At 42.0% G+C, this 19,595-nt stretch overlaps 2 protein-coding genes across 5 annotated transcripts in view; one reads left to right on the top strand and one right to left on the bottom strand.

Moving 5' to 3' along the window:
• The window catches only part of PLEKHH2 (pleckstrin homology, MyTH4 and FERM domain containing H2), a 56,471-nt gene extending 52,430 nt beyond the window's left edge, over positions 1-4,041 (bottom strand). Inside the window, exons 1-2 of one of the 4 annotated variants that reach the window (XM_061367171.1) lie at positions 3,885-3,991; positions 2,853-2,968 (exon numbers count right to left, since the gene is read on the bottom strand). Coding sequence is in view for 1 of the 4 variants with exons in the window: in XM_061367170.1 (XP_061223154.1) it covers positions 3,885-4,033 (149 nt within the window). In the remaining 3 variants the exon portion in view is untranslated. Of the gene's footprint in view, positions 1-2,852; positions 2,969-3,884 lie in introns of those variants that run through there. The other 3 variants (XM_061367170.1, XM_061367173.1, XM_061367174.1) reach the window with 3 other exon arrangements.
• Positions 4,042-16,998: 12,957 nt separating this feature from the next.
• On the top strand, positions 16,999-18,881 carry THADA (THADA armadillo repeat containing). The gene is given in 6 exon segments (XM_061367247.1): positions 16,999-17,202; positions 17,204-17,730; positions 18,361-18,410; positions 18,412-18,492; positions 18,495-18,518; positions 18,864-18,881. Coding segments are annotated over 6 exon segments (870 nt in total). The 5' UTR covers positions 16,999-17,032.
• The last annotated feature ends 714 nt before the right edge of the window (positions 18,882-19,595 follow it).

The raw sequence follows: 19,595 nt of genomic DNA, 5'->3' as shown, positions 1-19,595 counted from the left end.
TGTAAAGGCAGGTAAGCAAATAGTCCCTAATGGATCCCCCACATGAAAAAACAGTCCCTTGGCATTAGGTATTGCAGACCTCAGAACAACATTGTTTATGCATGTTTTGGGTTCAAATCTGCTTTTATCTACATTCAACTGCTTATGCCTTCTGGAAATTAATCTTGGTGTCCTTTTGGACAAGCACTGCTGGAAAAATTATTCCGGATGAGAGCCGGCTCATCATGGTTTGAGTCTGAGAAGCCAAGAAAATCATCTGTGTGTAAGCAGAAGGACTGGGCTCTGTTGTATTCCAAGTATTTGTAGACAGCTTAATAAAGAGTAAGTGGATGGCTGAATGTAACCATTCAGTCCCAGGCATTCCCTTGTGAGCAAAGGCCTTGGCCTTTGCTGGGCTCTAAATACCTAGGTTTGTCTTTGAAAATAAAACTTGAATACTCCCTAAGCATTCAATTTATCTCCAAAATAACAGACAGACATAAAAACACCATTCAGTAGAAGGCAGCTGAACATCATAACAAACAAAATTACCAGCCATAAGGTTATGCTGCATGTTTGTCACCTACGTCATGAACAGTGAGATGCTGACAAGGGAAGGCAAGTAGCCCCTATTTCAATGGGGTGAAAGAAGCTGGCACAGGAAAGTCATGAACAAAATAGAGCTCTATGCTGCAAGTCCTGACACAGACAGCATGGATTAATAAACACAATCTTTGAGAGCCCCATCCCCATGACTACTCCAGTTCTTTAGTAGCCTGGATTCAAGCACTCCCCTTCCTCCCAGTGTTGAAGGAGATGACCCCAATTCCCCTCCTTCCCCAAACAGGGGAACATCTCAGCTGCAGGCAAAGGACCTATAGATGTAGCTTTTCCATGGTTCCTGACACCAGTAAAAATAAAGGGAAAAGCAAAGCATAGCAAGATAGACCAAAGCCATAAGTAGGATGCCAAAAGTTCTTTGCTTTTCTGTGACAAATGAATATTTTCTAGTCTCTTCTAAATTTTCCATGTCTCAGATTAGTCTCAAGTTCATCATCACTACACTGGTGAAAAACTCTGTCTCAAAACTTTCCTTCCTTTCACCTAACCTAATTTCCTTGTCTTTTTCATTCTGTATCTTAAAGTTAGAAGGAAAATGAGGAAAGAACACATGACTAAGGCTTGTCAGCTTTTCACCACGATCACTTGTCGAAGGTGACCACTCTATCCTTGATTCTCTCTTCCTCTTGGTCCCTCAGGCTATGATTCAAGCTGTTAAGCCTGAGGTTATAACTATCCCTATTCAGGAATCCCTCACTCAGGAATCCCCATGGAATCACTGGGATTTAAGCACATTATTAAAATAGTTTCCAAAGCCCATCCAGCAACACCCGAATGCTAAACTTTAAGCACAGATGCATTTCAGCTTCAACCTTTCCAAGTGTCTGGTGTCTTCCATTCCCCACTCCCTTCTTCTAAGCTTGGCACAAGACTCCCTGGATTGCCAGGGAAGCACGGTGCTCACCAGTGTCCTATCCCTAGTCCTCACTCCTCCCCCCTTGCACAGAGTCCCCACACTCAAGGGGGGAAGGTGGCACTTTGCAGCAACAGCTTCTCCTCATTTACAGAGGAAGCAGAAGTTTCAGCTGCAGACTGATTTGGATGCATAGCCTGGATTCTACTCTCCTAAGACAGGAGGAAAGGCAAAGTTCCTATAGACTGCTAGTCTGTAGCATTTTTTGATGGTTCTCCTTTTTGACTGATTACATGAATGTACAGCAGAGATGAACTTGGCCGGCATTTGGTTAACAGTAGGATATTTCTGTGTTTGTGGTAGTGAAAACACAAACGGATGAAGCAGTGAAAAAAGATTTTTGCTTTTTGGTAGTGTGCAATATTACAGGGTGGAGTTAAAAATGTTTGTCTTTCAACAGACACAACATTTGAGTAGATGGATTTCTGGCAGCGAACAATGCGTCCAGCCAAGTAGTTTCTCAATGTCCAAGCTAATTAACAGTCCACTGCATAAACATTTCAGATAAAAAGTTTGAAAATAACTCTTTTTATTGTGGGTTGTTTGTTAGAGATTATGATAATTCACTTCATATTTTCCAACAAGCCAGTGGGTTCTGGAAATATTTACAGGCACAAAATACACTGTTTACAATTGTGGAATGAATGATCTTACTTTGAATCAATGACTTCCTGTTTCTTGTTCAATTCCCCAAGGGAGAAAAAAATGAGTTCATCTCTCTTGGCTTAATAGAGTACTCTGAATCAGCACTCCAACCTACACAGAGGCCGCCCCTTCTTCCTGCTTCAGTTCCCACCGCAAAGCCCTCCACTCTCCCCAAGCCTTTCAAAATTAAAGCGTTTGAGAAGTAAACTGAAAAAGCACACATTAAAGCGGGAAGTTCTAATTATGCCATCAAAAATTAATTGAGACAAGTTTGACAAGTCTGGAAAGATTAAATTCGTCTTTTTCATTTTTTAAGTTTAGAAACCTCTTCATAGGCTTCAAGAAGTCAGAATGTCACATTCTCCCCAAAGGGATTGATATAATTTCCTCTTCTTTGCTGTCTGCTTGGAAATTATCAAAATACATTTTAGGGGGAAGGAGGGTACAATATTCTAACTTTCTGAAGCACATTAAAAAATTTCCATGTTCCTTATCACCCTGTCAGTATTTCCCTCTGTTTTTAACAAAATGCTGTGTTTAACTAAACACTTCATATTCTGTCCACATATTCTGTATGTCCTTTCTCTGCTGGAGAAAGCTTGAGTCCATTTCCGTAGGAGTGGGTTTGTGTGGTTCATGATGGGCTTCCTACACCAGACTAATGTTCACCAGCCCAAATGGTTTTGGACTGTACCTCTCAAATTTCAGGCTCCTTTCTTCTACTCTTTTCACCCAAAGTCAGCACTTGGGAGTATTTTGGAGCTCTAAAGGTTGGACTGGAGAAGGGAAATGATGAGACACAAAGTAGACCTGTTTAGGAATCAAGGAAGTCATTCTCAGGTTTGGTGCTGCCCAGGGCTCTTACTCACACCGAAACACTGGTAACTTTATTTTCCACTTGACTCATTTTTGCATAATCCTGTGCCCAGAGAAACTTAAGCCTAAGCTATTTAAAACGGCCTTCAAAAATTGATCTATGAATGGTTTCTCTGCTGCTTCCTAGGTATTGATGAGGTTGAACCTGTGAAGCCAGATGTCAGCCAGGGCTTCCTGACTCTGGCACCAAGGATACACCCTCGAAAGCCCTCCTTTTTCCAAGGGCTGGACCGCCCACTCCCAGCTCCCCACTGTGCCCCTGCTGCTCTTTCCAGAGGAACGGCACAACCGATGGCTCATCAGCACAGCACTGTCAACTGCGAGTCGCAACCATCATTAAAGCACAGAGGATCACGTTATGCCCTTTTCCCAGTAACAGCAATGAAAAGGTTGCAGTGTGACATCACACTAGGTATGAATGTTCAATTTTTATGTGAAATTCTGAAAGCTGATGGTGTAGATATGTAAGAAAATGCCCTAATTCTTCATGTTTGTTTGGAAGAGGTGTTCTCTCTCTTATTTTTCGGGGGGACCGCAGCGATATGTCAATGGCACTGCCAACCGGACAGGGGGAGCCTGGACCTTAACGGCCTCAAGCGACCTCAAACTCGTCAGTTTCCTGCCGTGGGACTTCAGCCAACGACACGGCGGAGACCTAACACAACGCCACCCTCCACCCGACGGGTCCAGCCGGGCACACCGCGCCGGCCGTCCCTTCCCGTCCCGCAGCGCGCCGCCGCCGGGGAGCCACAGCCCACGGCTGCCCCTCCGGGGAAGAGCCGGAGGCCGGCCCGGGCGCTGCCGCCCGCCCGCAGAGGAAGAGAAGGGGGCAAGGAAAGGGAGGTCAAACCTGGCCGCCCGTCGCTCGCCGCGTTGGGTATCGTCCGCACCGTGGGCACTGCGCGGCCCCAGCTGCCCGCGCCCCTCGGCGCCCGCCCCACCATCCCTGCGGCGAGCGGCGCGGCCGCCTGAGCGACGGCCGCCACGGCCACTGAGCATCGCGGGGCCGCCCCCGGCGGGGCGCCCGGGCGGGGCCTGCGCCGCTCGGTAGTGGCGGCGGGACGCGAGGGGGAGTGGGGGGCGCAGCTCGGCTTCGGGGCGACCCGGAGGAGACTGCCCTGCCTGCGGGACGGGCTTTGTGGCCTCTGTCCCGCCGCTTCTTCCTCGGGTGGCCGCTGGTTGCGGGTCGCCGGCTCAGCCGCGTGCTCTGGCCCCGACGGACTGCCGCGGGGAGCGCCTGCCGGAGGGTGCGTAGCGACTGGCGGGAGGCGCTGGGCCCCCCTCCTGCACCGCACCGCCGCATGGCCTGGCCCCGGCCGGGATGGCTGGGAGGACACAGGCAGCAGCCCCGCGGAGAGGTCCCAGTGGGGGCTGCAAGGCACCGGACCCAAACAGACCTTGGCCTCCCTCTGCTCCCCGTGTCCCAGGGGATGGCTTGGCTGTGCCCCTTACCCATCCCAGGATCTTAATTTCCTTTATGAATTAGGACTGTTCCTCTGATACTGCATGAATTCTTGAGGGGGAGACTAGGTGAAGAAAGCCACATCTGCTGGTTCTGAAGTTTGTCAGACCCAACATCAGGGCTTGCTGCAATTTGAGTTTCACCTTGTGTGAAAGGTCATTTGTCAAGTATAAACGGGAGGGTTGGAGCAGTCACCGGGGTGATGGTGGGGGTATGATGGGATGAATGGGGCTTGCAGAGCTGCTGTGTCACATAGGTAACCACACACTTCAGTGCTAAATGGGATGAAGCGGCAGGTGCAGGTGCGGGTGGGTCACGTTGGCGCATGCTCTTCATCCCCTCTGGCTGAAACTACTGTGAGTACATCTCAGGTACTCAACCATCTCAGTCTCCTAGAAAATGCTGTCTGAAGTATTAAAAAGTAATTGGAAAAAGCCTTGTCTGGCGTGTATAGGGGTCTTCCTCATATACACTTCGATTTGGGCTGAGATTTAGGGATTCTGTTTTGCTTGGATTATGTTCTAGGCAAAAATGTTTTACAGATTCTTCTGGCGCATAAACAAACCTCACTGCCGTCCTCCTGGTGTTTATTTCTAATGTAGTGGTGCAGACTTGTTTTGTGTAAACTATTCTTTCACAGTCATCTGTGAGCCAGTGAAAGTGCAAGTTTTTTGTTGGGAAAGAAAAAAGGTCTCGATAGCTCAAATATTCCCCATCTGGTTATACACACAATTTCAGTTTTTCCTATTCAATTCAGTACAGTCTCCCATTTTCCACTCATTTGGAGTGACCTTAAAGTATCCGAACAGCTTAACTGACAGTGTTTCATTTGCTGGTACTTTTCTAAGTGCCTCATGTATTTTGAAACTCTTATAATTGAAAAATGTGTTCAAAACATGATTGCTGGTATACCAAGAAGTGAACTGTTCCCTATTTGATACCTCCTGCCTAGAAAGTTCTGCATTAAAAACAAATTAACAGGGGAAAAAAATATTTAGCCAAAATAATAGAAATTATCATTTGGTTCCTAACACTATACAAATTATTTAGCCTTGGTGTTAATGAACTCTTTGGCCACATAGTTTGCTTTCATAGTAAGACATTCTCTCTAGATACTCCCCAGGGTGCGGAGAGTGAATACAGGGTGCAGCGATCTCAGGAAAAGCAAAGGGTGCATGAATGGTGTGCTCAGACCGCAAGAGGGAGAGCAAAGCCTATTCACTAAACGAGTGCTTCTTTCAGTTTGTTTTGTGGATTGACTTTTCTCTAGCCTTAGACAATAAAAATGCTCTGCAGTCACGCAGCTCTTGATACTCTAAGAGGCATGAAAAAAATATTCTGAAAGAAGGAATAGGGATATACAGGATTTTCTCTTGCCTGCTCTTACCTGTAGAGTATGTAGAAATGACTAGAACCTGTGTTCATTAACTAGGGGAATAAAATCACCAGTAGAACTAGGACACAGAACAAAACACAACTTTGTTTTGTAATTAGAATGCAAGGGCAGAAGCCATAAATCTTCCAGCAAAGACACAGAGAAGTACTATGCATATAAGCATAGTCTCAGTAAAAGAGAGGTGTTTCTCCTTGCTGTTGTCACTGATGGAACTTAACACACAAGCAGTAGTAAATCCAATATGGGGTCTTGCAAATGCTTCCAGAAAATTCAAGCAACTGGTACACAACGCCCTGTAGAAGCAAACTGCACGACCAGGTATTTGCACCTTGGAATGTTCATCTGTTAGCTGGCTCACTACAGAAGTAAAATGAAGTCAAAACACCATGAAATATTTGCCCCTGTAATATGGACTCTTAAATGTCAGCTCTAGATGGCTGAAGTCGTGCAGGTTGTGTGCTTTTTGCTGTCCATAGCTGACTTTAATGCAGGAAAATAAGTGTTAAGTTTCCGATCATTTTATTAAAATGATGACATCATTTGTTTTTAAGTATGAACATTATATTGCAAAACATCTACTTTGGAGCATGGAAGCTAATCCAAAAAATGCTACTTCCTTGATTTCAGAGTGGTAATCAAACCTGCATCTAGAGCGTAAGATTTTTGACTCTCCTACTATGTAGAACACGTTTCTGACAATGCTGGCTGAGAACCTTACCCTCATCTTGACAAAGAGAGCTTTTTTGGGTCCTCTCTCACATAGATAAGTATTGTAACCATATAAATTTAGGTATTTCAGACTGCTAGGTATGTTTACATTAGAAAATACATTCCAGAAAACATCTCGTGATTCTGAAATCTTAGATTATACGATGTCATCTGTAAGTTCATTTCTCTGAACTTACAGAAAGAAAGTTAGTTTCAAAGAAATGAACTTACAGATGTGTAAGTTGTGTAAGATGACTGGGTTCTTTGAAAGGATAACATACATGCTTGAGACTTGCAGTAAAGATTCCCATGATGTTACTTATACTAGTTGCAATTACAAAGCTGTGATATAAATAAATAGATCATCTTCAGGTGCTGTTCAAATTAATTTAAAAGTGTCTTGATCTTTCATGATTAAAAGCAGCTTTAATGGAGGATTGGGAGGGAGAAAGATCATTCCTGTTCAATGTTATCACCCTAACATGTCTTAATGCCATCTTATCTAAACAGTCTCTAGTATTTGTGCTTTGGTACATTTGAATGGAGAAAATCTGTGGTTACTTCAGTTACTCATAAAGGCTTTTTCTGCCTAAGTATGGCTCAAAAGAAGGTCCTTGGCTTCTATTTACATGCACAAACTCTTTTTAATGGTTTGGCGCCACTGAGTGGTAAAATTATAGATTGCTCTAACTAATCAATTTCTGAGAATTTTCAAATTATAAGTTCATCATCTCCCTTTGAAAGAAACTTTAAAATATTCTACTTTCGGGGTATAGGTATAGATCAAGAAGACTAAAATTTACAGCTTGAACGTTGGAGTTCTCAACATCGTGGATTAAGAGTATTTCCTCTGAGAAAGATTTTCACTGGTGGTTGTTGATTTGTCAGACCTGTAACTCATCATGGCTTGACTTCGCGAACGAAGATTTGGGAAGGGCATTTACCCACGCTTACTACAAGCGCGCTGATGACTAAGAAGGCCAATGTGGGATAGGCAAATCCGGCTACAAAAAGCACAGCAGAAGGTCTCCTTGGGTGGAACAGGTCCATCTCTGGGTCTTTCTCCTCGAGCTATTCTCTGAACTCTCAAAGGAGTCAGCGGCATTATGTATGGTGTGCCTCCAAGTCTCCCGATTGGAGGCCGAGGTGGACCACTGATGGTAGTCAATATGGCAAGGCTAAGGTATTGTTTCAGGGAGTCCTTATATCTCTTCTTTGGGGCACCTCTCTTGCGGCTACCGGTGGCAAGTTCACCGTAAAACATGATCTTGGGGAGGCGGTGATCCTTCATCCTAGAGACGTGCCCTGCCCAGCGACCTGTAAAGTCTGTGAACATAAACCCACTGCTTTGAAGAATATTCCTGATTATTTGCAGACAGGCCAGGACATCACAGCGAAAATGGCTGTGTCTGGTCAGAGCAGGGATCATCTAGTGTGGGATCTGAATGCTGAGCTGTTGTCCTCAGCTACCACCCAGAGAAGGCAAGTGTCATTCCCCCAGAATGCCATCCCAGTCTCCAGTTGCTTTGTGGTTTGGGGAATTTCCAAACCAGAAGTTCTGTATTTTGAAACATTTGCTGGCTTGCTTGGTTGGTTGGCTTGTTTGGGTTATTTTTGTTTCTTCCATGAATTAGTCCAGCTGCTTTTGAAGAGATGTAATTTTCAAGATCCAGAATCTCAATCATACAATGATGAACTCTGTGATTTAAATAATTAGTTTAATTTTGTGTGTGCCATCTGCTTGTTTTATTTGATGCCACTTAATTATTGTAGAAACAGTGAAAAAAAATATTTCAGAAAATTTCTGTTGTATTCTATTTCAGTAGTTTCTCTTTGAGAATGAAGTTACCCGTGCTTTTCAATGGCTTCACAGAGGGAAGCCCCTCTCAACATGTGGGCATCCTTCTTACACTACATCAGCCCTCTGGCAGGCCTATTATATTCTTTTGACACAGGGATGAACACTGCACAGTGTTCAAGACATAGTTGTATTTATACAGCGACATAGCAATGCTTTCTAGTTTCTTTTTTATTCTTTCCTTAATAATTTCTAACACTGTGTTGCTGCTTTGGTCTCTCCAAGAATTCTAGCACACAGCAGAGCCACAACACCAGTAACTCAAGGGTCTGTTGCTCTTTACCAGCAGAACAGAAGTTTTGTCAAGGTAAATTAAGCCTAATGACCTACCACCCCTGGCGAGCTGCTCAGGAGTGGTAGGTGAGCTACTTCTAAAGTAAGATATGTTGAACACTGGAAACTTGGTGCTGTTGGAGAATGGAGGAATTGACGTGTGTGGGCCTTGCATGCTATTGTTTCATCTCTTGAGATGCCTCTTCCCTCTGACATTGCGCTACAAACCATGGATTCTTCAGGTGTTACCTGACAGCTCCCTGGCAACAGTGCTTCCTCTAACTGGAAAAAATTGGGGGAGAGTAAAGCTCTTTTAGAAAGCAGATTGTTGATGGAATGTTATCCCCAACATTACAGAAAATGTGCTTAAATACATACATGTGGAACCCTGAAACTGGGGAACCTGTAGGAAGATCACACTCAATGCAGAATGTGCAGCTATTGAATTGAGCTTAAGGATCAGGAGACATTGGTGTAAGATATTGCTTACACCAAATGAGGATGCATTGCCTGATTTGGCTGGGAGGTTAAGTCATAATAAGAGCATTCAGTCTGTCTTTGAGCTGGAGATAGTCCAGCATTTTAAGCAGGTCACTGCAACACATTGTGCCAAGTAATGGTATCAGCTTCTTGGAAATGGCTGGACACAAAACAGGGAAAATTAACCAACAAACAGAACAAACCAAGTTATTTTCTATGTCTTTGGATATGGTCAAATCTTTTCTCAGCTCCTTTGGCCATTACCCTGTCTGAGGTCAGGAGGCACTGTGAAATGTTAAAGGGGGATCCAGAAGCTTCCTGAAAGTCCTGAACAGACTCTTATGTATGTCAGCTGGTTTAGATTGCAGAGAAAGTCGGTGGTGGGTGAAAGTCAAGTGGCAAGGAATGATTCTGTTGTTACATTTACCTTTTTCTTTAGTGAAATCTTGTCATTCTTAAACATTCATGGAAGCATTGGATTTTTTGCTATGTGTTTATTCAAATCACTTCCTGCTCCTTAGACAAAAAGGATTTGTGACTAGAGGATCTTGATTTCCATTGGGTGATTTACTGGGTTTACTTCCTCTGGCCATGGAGGGACACCTTCAGCTGCTGTGTGGAGCAAGGGCACGTCACAAATCAGGCTCTGGAAGATGCAACATCCATTTAAAACTACCGAAGAACCTCAGGAACTGAGAAGGAAGTGTAATTACTCAGGGAGAAACAGAAGCTACTGCCATCATGAGATACAGATTCCTAAAATGGTTTGGATTGGACAGGACCTGAAGGATCATCCTGTTCCAAGCCTCTGCCACAGGCAGGGACACCTTCCACTAGATCAGGTTGCTCCAAGCCCGTGTCCAGCCTGGCCTTGAACACTGCCAGGGATGGGGCAGCCACAGGTTCTCTGGGCACCCTGTGCCAGGGCCTCAGCACCCTCACAGGGAAGAATACATCAAAATACATCAGTTGTCACCCATTTTTCCCTCAGTTAAGAGTACATGTTAAAGTCAGGAAGCTGGTCGTGCTTTACAAAGGCCAGCGACTCTCACACTGCTTTATCTTTTAGGTAAGTATTCTTTAGAGAAACCCGCCCCTCACTGCACCCACGACACCCACCGAGCCCCCAGCAGCACCCAGGCTGTCCGGCCGGGCGTAGGGCAGTCCCGAGACCCTCTGCGAGGGGGGGGGCCGGGCGGAGCCGGGAATAAGTACCGCCCAGGGGCAGGCCTTGGCTGGCTGCAGACAGCTCCGGTTGTGTCCGCACAGCACGTGGTGCGGACAGAGCGGTGTGCTAGCGAGTGAATCCACCTTCGTAAGGGTAGGTAAGGGCGTTTTCTGTATTTCTCTTTCCCGCAGCCTCCGTGGGTGCCGGTGTCGGCCTACACTTGTGTTGCCACCCGCCGTCAAGCCGCCGGAGTGGGAGGCCCCGTGGTGCGCCTGAGGCACTGTGGGGTGCGAGTTAACTTGGGCTGCCTGGATCAGTCGTGGGGAGGGTGAAGCACTCGAACGCCAGCGCGGCTCTGCTTCACCTTCCTCTGGGGTGTCGTGAGTCGGGCTTTTGTCCAGCTGGAAGCTGGTTACCTGCACTGGGCACAGGCCCTGCTGCCTGGCTGAGTACTGGCATGCTGGCAGGTGCCCAGTGGCAGGGGAAAAGGTGGAGGCCACCTAGTCTTGGAAGTAAACAAAAGTTATGCTTTCTGAGCAATATCAGCCGGGGCTAGATAATAGATGTGAGGATCTTGTCAGTGTGTGTGTATAAATATGCGGGTGGAGGGTACAAAGGCAATGGAGGCCAGCTCTCTTCAGTGGTGCCCAGTGCCAGGATAGGTCTGCACCCCAGGGATTTCATCTGAACATCCAGAAGCACCAGATGTGGTGTGAGGGTGCCCGGTTGTGGGCACAGGTTGTCCAGAAAGGCTATGGAGTCTCCAGCCTTGGAAACTCTCAGAAGCCACCTGGATGTGGTCCTGGGTAATGGGCTCCAGCTGGCCCTGCTTGAGTAAGGGGTTGGACCAGATAACCACCAGTGGTCCCTTCCAGACTCAGCTGTTCCATGATAGTGAGCTCCTAAGTGAGTGAAACTCTAGTGCACATAAAATTGGCGGTACCAAAAAAAAAAGTAACTTGCTATTTGTAACACCCTTAATAGAAAACACAGAACTAGTTGATACATGCTAAAGAAACACAACTGCTTTGCTACACAGTTCTAACTTTACATTAATACAAGTTGAATGAATTTTGAACAGTAAAACAGAGTAAGAGAAGTTTTGGGGTGTTGTTCCCATACTTCTGCGTATTTCCAAACTGTAATCCAGGGGCATGCCACAGACTATGTAACAGGTGCAGTGGGGATTCCAGTGAGACAGTTTGTCATTTCATCCAGCAAATCCTGATTTTTATGACTTCCATGTTTTGCTGTGAAGTCTGGGTCAGTCTTAGATGAAATGCTTGAAATAGTTGATAAAATTGAAGAGAGCTGTTATCTTGATAAAGAATATTGTACAGATAATGCAATAAAGATTACTTCAGGACAGGACTTAAGTAGTTGATCTAAAAATACTGTTCCAATGCTCTTTTAGTTTTGTGGTTGGGGTTTTTTTTGTTGTTGTTTGATGAGAGAAGTTTCCAGTGATCTTTACTTTTAAAAAACCTGAACAAAACCAAACCAACCCAAAACCAAGTCATACGAGATTAATGTACTACAGCTACTAAAAGGTGTTTCTTGCCTTCTAGTCAGAATTGGAGTGCTGCATCCAGTTCTGAGCGCCTCATCACAAGAAAGATATGGGCGTACTGGAGAGTCCAGTGGAGTGCCACTAAGATTGTGAAGGGCCTGGAACATCCCTCCTAGCAGGACAGGCTAGGAGAACTGGGATTCTTCAGGCTGGTGAAGAGAATGCTCAGGGAATCTTATCAATGTATAAAAATTACTGAAGACAGGGTGTAAAGAAGACAGAACCAGGCTTTTTTTTTGCCATGTTGAACAGTAATATGAGGGACAGAATGAACAAAAACTGAAGCACAAGAAGTTCCTTCTGAAGATCAAGAAACACTTTCTTAGTGTGAGGGTGACAGCATGAGCATAGTGCTGTTACCCAGGGAAATTGGAAAGTCTCTGTTCATGGAGGTACTGGAAAGCTGTCTTGCCATGGTCCTGGGCAGCCTGCCTTAGGTGACCCTACTTGAGCAATGGGGGTTGAACCAAGTGACCTCTAGAGGTCACTTCCAACTTCAGCCATGCTGTGATTTTGTGAAACTGGTCATACTGAAACGGTCATACTGAAGATGAAGCCTAATGTTAAATTATAATGAAACTTGTATTTTGGTTTTTTAATGTTAGAAAAAAAAAGGTGGTGTAAGGTGACTTTAGGGATTGTGATATTAGTAGGTTTATTGGAACAGGAAAGAAACCTTTAAGAGCCAGTGATTTCTTGTAATAAATTATGTCTTATTTATATTGGTTATCATAATTGCTTTCTAAAAAGGGACACTTCTTCCAAATGTAGGGTTTTCAAAGGCTGAAGAGCAAAACCTGGCATCTCTGCTTCTGCACTGCACGCAGTGTATCAAACAAGTAAGACTTCACTGTTGCTGGTGTAGGTTTTGGTAATTGAAAGTGTCATGTGCATTATTAATGGAAAATACAGTTCTAAAATGAACTTTATAGTATTTCAAACGTTCCTGGAAATAGGTAAAAAGCAGTTGTTATGTAGTTCTAATGCTTAAATTAGCAAGGGCTACAGTTATTGAGAAATGATGGAAGGCAAATGATAACACGTTTCTTATTTTGGATGTATATATTTTTGGTATTAGGGGTATTCTTGAAACATTATTCAACACCTGAAACTCAATGGGATATGGTAAAGAGAGGACAGTTTTGTATCATGTACTTGCATGGGAGGCAATTCTGCCACTGTTAATAATAGGATATATCTACAGCTTTTGTTGATCATGTGTTCTGTTGATTACGGATTTTGCCATTGGTGAAAAAGATGGATCAAGACTCTGCATGTGATCCCATGGTTAAAGCTTGTTTGGATATTTTGGGAGAGACATACTTTTCACTGGAGGTGAGGGATCCCTTGAGAAAAGTGTTTGCAAGGTAAAAAATTGAAGAGTAAGTATTTATTTTTTTAATGTTTTCCTTATCTAGAAGTAATCTCTTGTGCGCTACAAATTGTTGTAGTTCAATTACTGAGAGTTTGTGGTACTAATATGCAATGACTGTAGCAACCCCAGGCCTGCTGTGGCAAGAATTTTATTTACCAATAATTTGATAGAAGTCTGATCTGCTGGTAATATGGGATAACGTGACATACTGTGCCCTCAGCATGCAGGTAATATTCACAGCTTACTGTGGACCTTTTATCGTCTTTAATTCTTGGTAACTTCAGGAACCAGAACTCTTAATGCCTTGGATTAGGCCAGATGGGTTGGAAATTCTTGTTTTGCACCGAGTTGTTGTAAAACCAGGTTTGTTTATGGAGTTAAATTCACCATTACATTGATAACTGTTCATTCGGTCTGGTGTGAAGTGTATGCATGATTGATTTGATAGAACTTTCCTGTCCTATTTAACTTTGAAATACATATATGCCATAATCATTATCACTAGTTCTTCAGTTTCTCCAGAAGTCACTACTTGACATACAGGAAGAAAACAGGCAAGTAAATTCAATGTAAGCTGTTTCTGTTTTTATTTCACTCATGCAAGATAATCTGGTATGGTTTGGCTATCACTTTGATAGCCATACAGTGATGAAAGATGGGAATGTAATTTTAGAATTATACATATTTTAAATGAGAAAAAGCTACTGATGAGTTTCTTTTGTGACAGTTTGATATAAAATAAAAAGGCAAGGAAGGAAAGTAAAAGCAGTAACATTTAAGGCACTGGTACTGTGTTAGAGCTACTACTTTTAAGGGAGGCCTTTGAGTTGTGGTTTTGCTATCTGAATTGTGACTGAACACTGTAATTAATAGACACACTTATTAAAATTCAGGTAGAGTAATACTCTTCCGTTTTCTGTGAGTGTTTGATTCAGTATTGATATTCTGTTCAGCCTGTCACAGCAGTCATCATTTAATATCTTGACATCTTCCAGCATTGTGTAACACGACGCCTCTTCACTGTGGCACCAGAGGAGAAGGATGCTTAATGGAGTGTTTTGTACATTAAAAGTTTATGTATTGCCTGTCTTCATGCTAGAAGAAAGTTGAATCATAGAAATACGCTTTATGCATCAAGGAACTGCTTGAAAAATGAGAAAGGAGCAGCACTGTGTTCCATTGGTCTTTTTTGGAAGGTTTCTGGGAAAGGTCAGCTCTACTCAGGCAGAATCAAATGAGTGAAAGTTTGTCACAGGAACCTGCAGAAACTGTAGCAGAATTTGTCTTTAAGTTTTTAAACTTCATTTTAAAATGCTGCCCTTGCATCTGCTGATTGTTTTTCTATAGTTACATATCTGGCCAAATTGAACATTAAATAAGTTTTCACTATTAATTCTGTCTGAAGTTGGAAGAATATAGCTTTCTGGGGATAATGAAGAATGCTTTTTTTTTAATTATGGAAATTGTATTGGTCTGACTCAGGTGATGCACAATTTACTGATAGGCATTAAAGTTTCAGTGGTGCTTGTACAGAAATTACATGAAAATATCCAAGGAAGTTTGTGGAAACACCATGAGTCTTTTGTATGGCAAAGTATGTGTAGTTTACTGAAAAGCTTCACAAACTTCCTAATGGATGGGAAGTTCAGTAATACTCAAACCCATGTGTTTTTATTCAGGTCAGTTTTCTTGTCTTTGTAGTAAACACAACCTGTATGTATAAAAACTTAGTTTAGCTTTAGTGGAAATTGAACTGCTGAGATTAATAGGAGTGAGAGCAGTAGTGAGTCTTTCGGCAAGCTATGATTTGTACATCATGATTATGTAGTTACAGTTCAACTGTCCAACCAAAAAAAAAAGTTAAATGCTGTTACTGATAAATTAGAAATTACCAAATACTTCTGAGACTCACCAAATGTCTGTACCTACCAAAACCTTATCGATCTGTATGAATTAGGCTGTAAGAGCTGTTTATTGGTGCGCTATAACAAATTGTGTTCACTTCTTGTGCAGATTTTTTTGAACAGTAGAATTTAATAGGCCACAGCCCTTTGTATTGTACTGGGCAGTTCTATATTCCTTATCTGTTAAAGGGCATTAATAGTTTCCTATTACACTGGAGTATAAATTCATGAATACTTGCTACCCAGGTGGACACTACAGATTTGTGATTATACAACTACAAGCAGTCTAGGAAAATACAATACCATCTTTGTAATTTTGATACATCGTTCTAGTACACAGTGTTTGCTGCACTTTAATGTAAAATATCTTTTTCTGCCATGTAGCAGCTCCAGCAAACTGTTCAGACTACCGCGAGACTGGCTGTTATTCTGTTTACTAAATCAATGTGTGAGCCAGTTGAAGCCAGTTTACCTTGCTTGATAAATGTATTTCTTTGCTAAAGACTCTGCAATGTCATAGCTCAGTGCTACCCGTGTGGTTCAGAGGCTTTGCTGATGCTGACAGCAAGACTTGCCAAAGTCTGTATCAGTCTTTGCTGCAGGATAAATTCTTTACTCTCTCCTTGCCACGTGGAATACTAAGAGTAGGGGTTTGAATCTGAGAAAAACAATTTACAAGAAATCTCAGATCTTCTGAGATTCTCAGTTATGCACAAAATGGCTTTTTCATGTGCTGGGATATGGTAAAGGGTGGTGGTGGTGTTTTGTTTTGTTTTTTGCTATTACAGGTCAGTGACTTGCTTCTTGGGTCAGTGAAACACCTGTGTGTGCCAGTGTGGTTTGTGAGCAGCTGTAGGACTTTGTGTATGGAGGAACTCCCTCACTCAGTTCTTCTCTTTCTTTGCTATGGAGCACTGGCTATGCTAGAATGGAAGAAAATGGGTGAAAATGGAGTAAAACTATTATTAGATATCACATCAGTTGTCCTTGAGTTCAGAGTTAGCCTCTCCTTTGATTTGTATTGTTTCATGTTTGGGAGGAGGGGGTTGGTTGTTTTGTGGGTTTTTTTTTTTTTTACATTTTGCATAGTTCATGGAATATCTTTTTGATGTTTTCAGTGTAATGCTATTAGTTTTTGCCACAGATAATCTTTTTTTAATATATTCTGAATAAGTCTGTAAGCTTGAAAAACACAGTGTCTTGATATTGCTTAGATCTAAGTTAAGTTTTCTCTTGTGTGCTAAACTGAAATTTTGTTTTTCAAGCCTAAGTGGGATTAGTTTACCAACTACCTGATGGTAATGTGTGGCAGAATCACTTGTTATGTAAGCAGATAACTTTAGCTTTAGGACATCACCTGCTATGATTTTAAAAGTACAGAAGAAAAAAATGTGTGCCAATGAGTGGAATAGTCAAAGTAAGATGAGGTTTTTTGTTCTTTTTTTTCTGGTTGCAAGGCTTATCTGCTTCCATCTAATAAACTGTTAGCCTGCAGATAGTAATGTTTTCTTTTTAAAATAGCAAATATAGTGGCTTGTCAGGTTTATTTTCCCCATATTTAGCTGTGACCAGTTAACAGCATGTGACATAACTAAGTGTACACTTGCAACATCCAATTCGTCACCTCCTTTTTATATTAGTTTCCTTCCTTCAATGCATTGTTAGTGTCTCCTTACCTGGTTTAGTGTGAGGTAAGCTAATGTGATGAATTATTATTTTGAAATAAAAAATATTAAATAAATATTTGAAAATGTAGTAATGAATTTTTTTGTTTGTTCTTTTTAAAAGGATTAAAGAATCCAATATGGCAATATCTTTGTGTAGAATCCTTGCTATTTGGACTAATTCAGCATTGGCTGTTATCATTTCAGGCTTCCCAGAGCTAAAAATCAAACTTAATGGGAACTCAGATGTGATTGAGAAGCTGCTGGAATACATTTATATGAACTGGGAACAACCTCTGGATGGTGTTAGACGCTAAATTGATGTTCATGAATCTTCTTCAGATACCCTGAACCACCATTACTGGTTCTGATGAAAAATCAGATCCATTGTTTGCAAGGCTGATAAAACATTTACTAAGTTTGGAATGACATGTCAAAGGAAAATACACTTCTCCTGGCTGTCTTGTGGAGAGTGTGGGCACTGAAAATATACTACAGTTGGACGGAACAATTCCAGTGCAAATCCTAGACGTGATGAATGATCAGTCTCTTGCTCTCACTGTCCTAGATAGTGATTCTTAGGATCACTGTCCAGGTGGTCTTTTGGAAGCCATGTTTATAAATCACAAAGCCCATTTTACTTTGCGTTTTCAAGAAAGCACTTGCACTGACCAGTGGCATGACATCTGGATTTCTCTTCTAGTAATATTGTGTGAAGGGAACCATCACCAAAGCACTTACATGATAGATTACTATTTACCAGAATTGCTCAAACCTAGCCCTGACGGTCTCAGCTACACGATTAGAATTCTTCAGGTTTCTGCAGATGCTAATCTAGGTAAGAAAATAAATACTGTATTTGTAATTATTATTTTTAAACCTCAGAAATATGATTTCTGATCTAGTATTACAATTAATTTGGGAGAAAAAATCCAGATAGTTATTATCACTGTTAGTATTTCAGAGTGGAATTCATAATAATCATAAGTGTGTCTTCATGCCATAAGCAAAATCATTAGTATTCTGTGGTTTTACTAGTAAGTTGTGAGTGTCTTCCTGTTCTCTTTACACACCAAGGTTTGTTACATACTAGTATTTTTCTTTTCTATTATTTTTTCTGTTCTGCTGGTATTTCTTGCATAGGTGTGCCCAGTGACAGGGCTTTTCAGATTGTTTTTTGTTGCAAATATGTGGATATAAGATTTATGATTCTCATGTAGTTTTTGGCATAATTTAGTGTAACTCTAAAGTAAGGGCTTGCGAGACCTCACAAGGTCCTTTTTTTGTATGACACGTTCAAGGCAATGCTTTCTGGGAATGATTTATAAGTAGTTTAATCTGTGACAGATGCTGTCTTTTTGGGTAGGGGTCATGTGTTGGAATATCAGGAGTTTCTGACAAGCATTGCAATTAGTACATTGTTCGTGTTAATGAAACTATAATTATTACTGGGTTTCATTTTCCATAGGCTCTTGCAGTACTAGAGAAGCTGTTGGAGCATTAATGGCATGCATAAGGAACAGCCAGGGCTCACATACACCTGGAACTTTCAAATATCATGAGGAATGGTTTCATATCCACTGAATGTATAGAACAGGTATAGTTGTAGTTAATCAGCACAATCAGGTAAAGGGACAATGTTGGGGGGTTTTGTGTCTTTTAATTAGAAGAATTGCATTGATCCTAAATACTGTGTCAACATTATTTTAAAACAAAGGTATCATAGGTGCCTGTAACTCTTTTGTGATGACTATCTGAATATTTTTTCAGTTTTTCACTGATGCCATAGGTTTACTATCTGAAGCCCATGGTAGCACAGAAATTGTGTCTGTGGAAAAAATGCAACTGTTTCAGTTTTTCATGGTGTACAACTTGAACAGCCAGTCTCCTTCAGTAAGACAACAGATAGTATCTTTACTGAGAAAGGTAATTTTGGTCTATGGACAATCTCTGTTGTGCCTATTGTGTTAGTTATATAGTATAGAATGAGGTAAAGGAATATTAAGGGAATGCATGACATGGCTGTGCTATGATCTGCAGGGGTTAAGTGTGTTAACATTGTGAAAGTTGCCAAGATTGCAATGTAGATCATAGTAGAAACCACGGAGAAAATGAGGAAACCAGTTGTGTAAAAAGAACATTTTGGAAGATATTAATGGCAAAAGAAAGCAGTGTGGAAGGAGAAAACAATTAATTTGAGTCAGGAAAAAATGAGGGAATAGGTTTGGTGGAAACAGAAGACAAGTCCATCTCTTTCCGTTTGTGCCTGGTGCAGACTGAGGAATGAGATGGAAAAATTGTGTTAGAGGGAGTCTAATAAAGAAATAATACTAGTGGGTAATAAAAGAAGTGGGAGAAGCAGTTCTGAGTTGAGTCAAACTGTGCAAGAGACACTGAAGCATGTACAAATCATATGCATTAATTGAGCTTTTTTATAGAGGAATATATGTTCCACAGAAAATGAGGAGGTGGGAGCAGAGTACTCGGCATGACTTTAGAGGAAGAAGATGGAAGAAGGTGGTGGAGGTGCAGAGGGAGCAGGAAAAGGCTGGTCACAAGAGAGATGAGGAGCACAAAAATTGGTTTTCGAATGGAGCGAGAAGGATCTGTTCTGTGTTATACTGTATGTGAACTTTTTAAAAATTACACTCAAAATGATCTGGAAAATAAGCTGAAAATTCCCCTTTCCCTTATTTAACTGTC

This window comes from Neopsephotus bourkii, unplaced genomic scaffold (genome assembly GCF_033783945.1).
Source record: "Neopsephotus bourkii isolate Nb327-2 ecotype Australia unplaced genomic scaffold, CSIRO-AGI_Nbou_v1 NB_1373, whole genome shotgun sequence".
NCBI classification, from domain to species: Eukaryota; Metazoa; Chordata; class Aves; order Psittaciformes; family Psittacidae; genus Neopsephotus; species Neopsephotus bourkii.
Note: the sequence above shows the minus strand (reverse complement) of the source record. Positions and strands in the feature narration are given on the sequence as shown.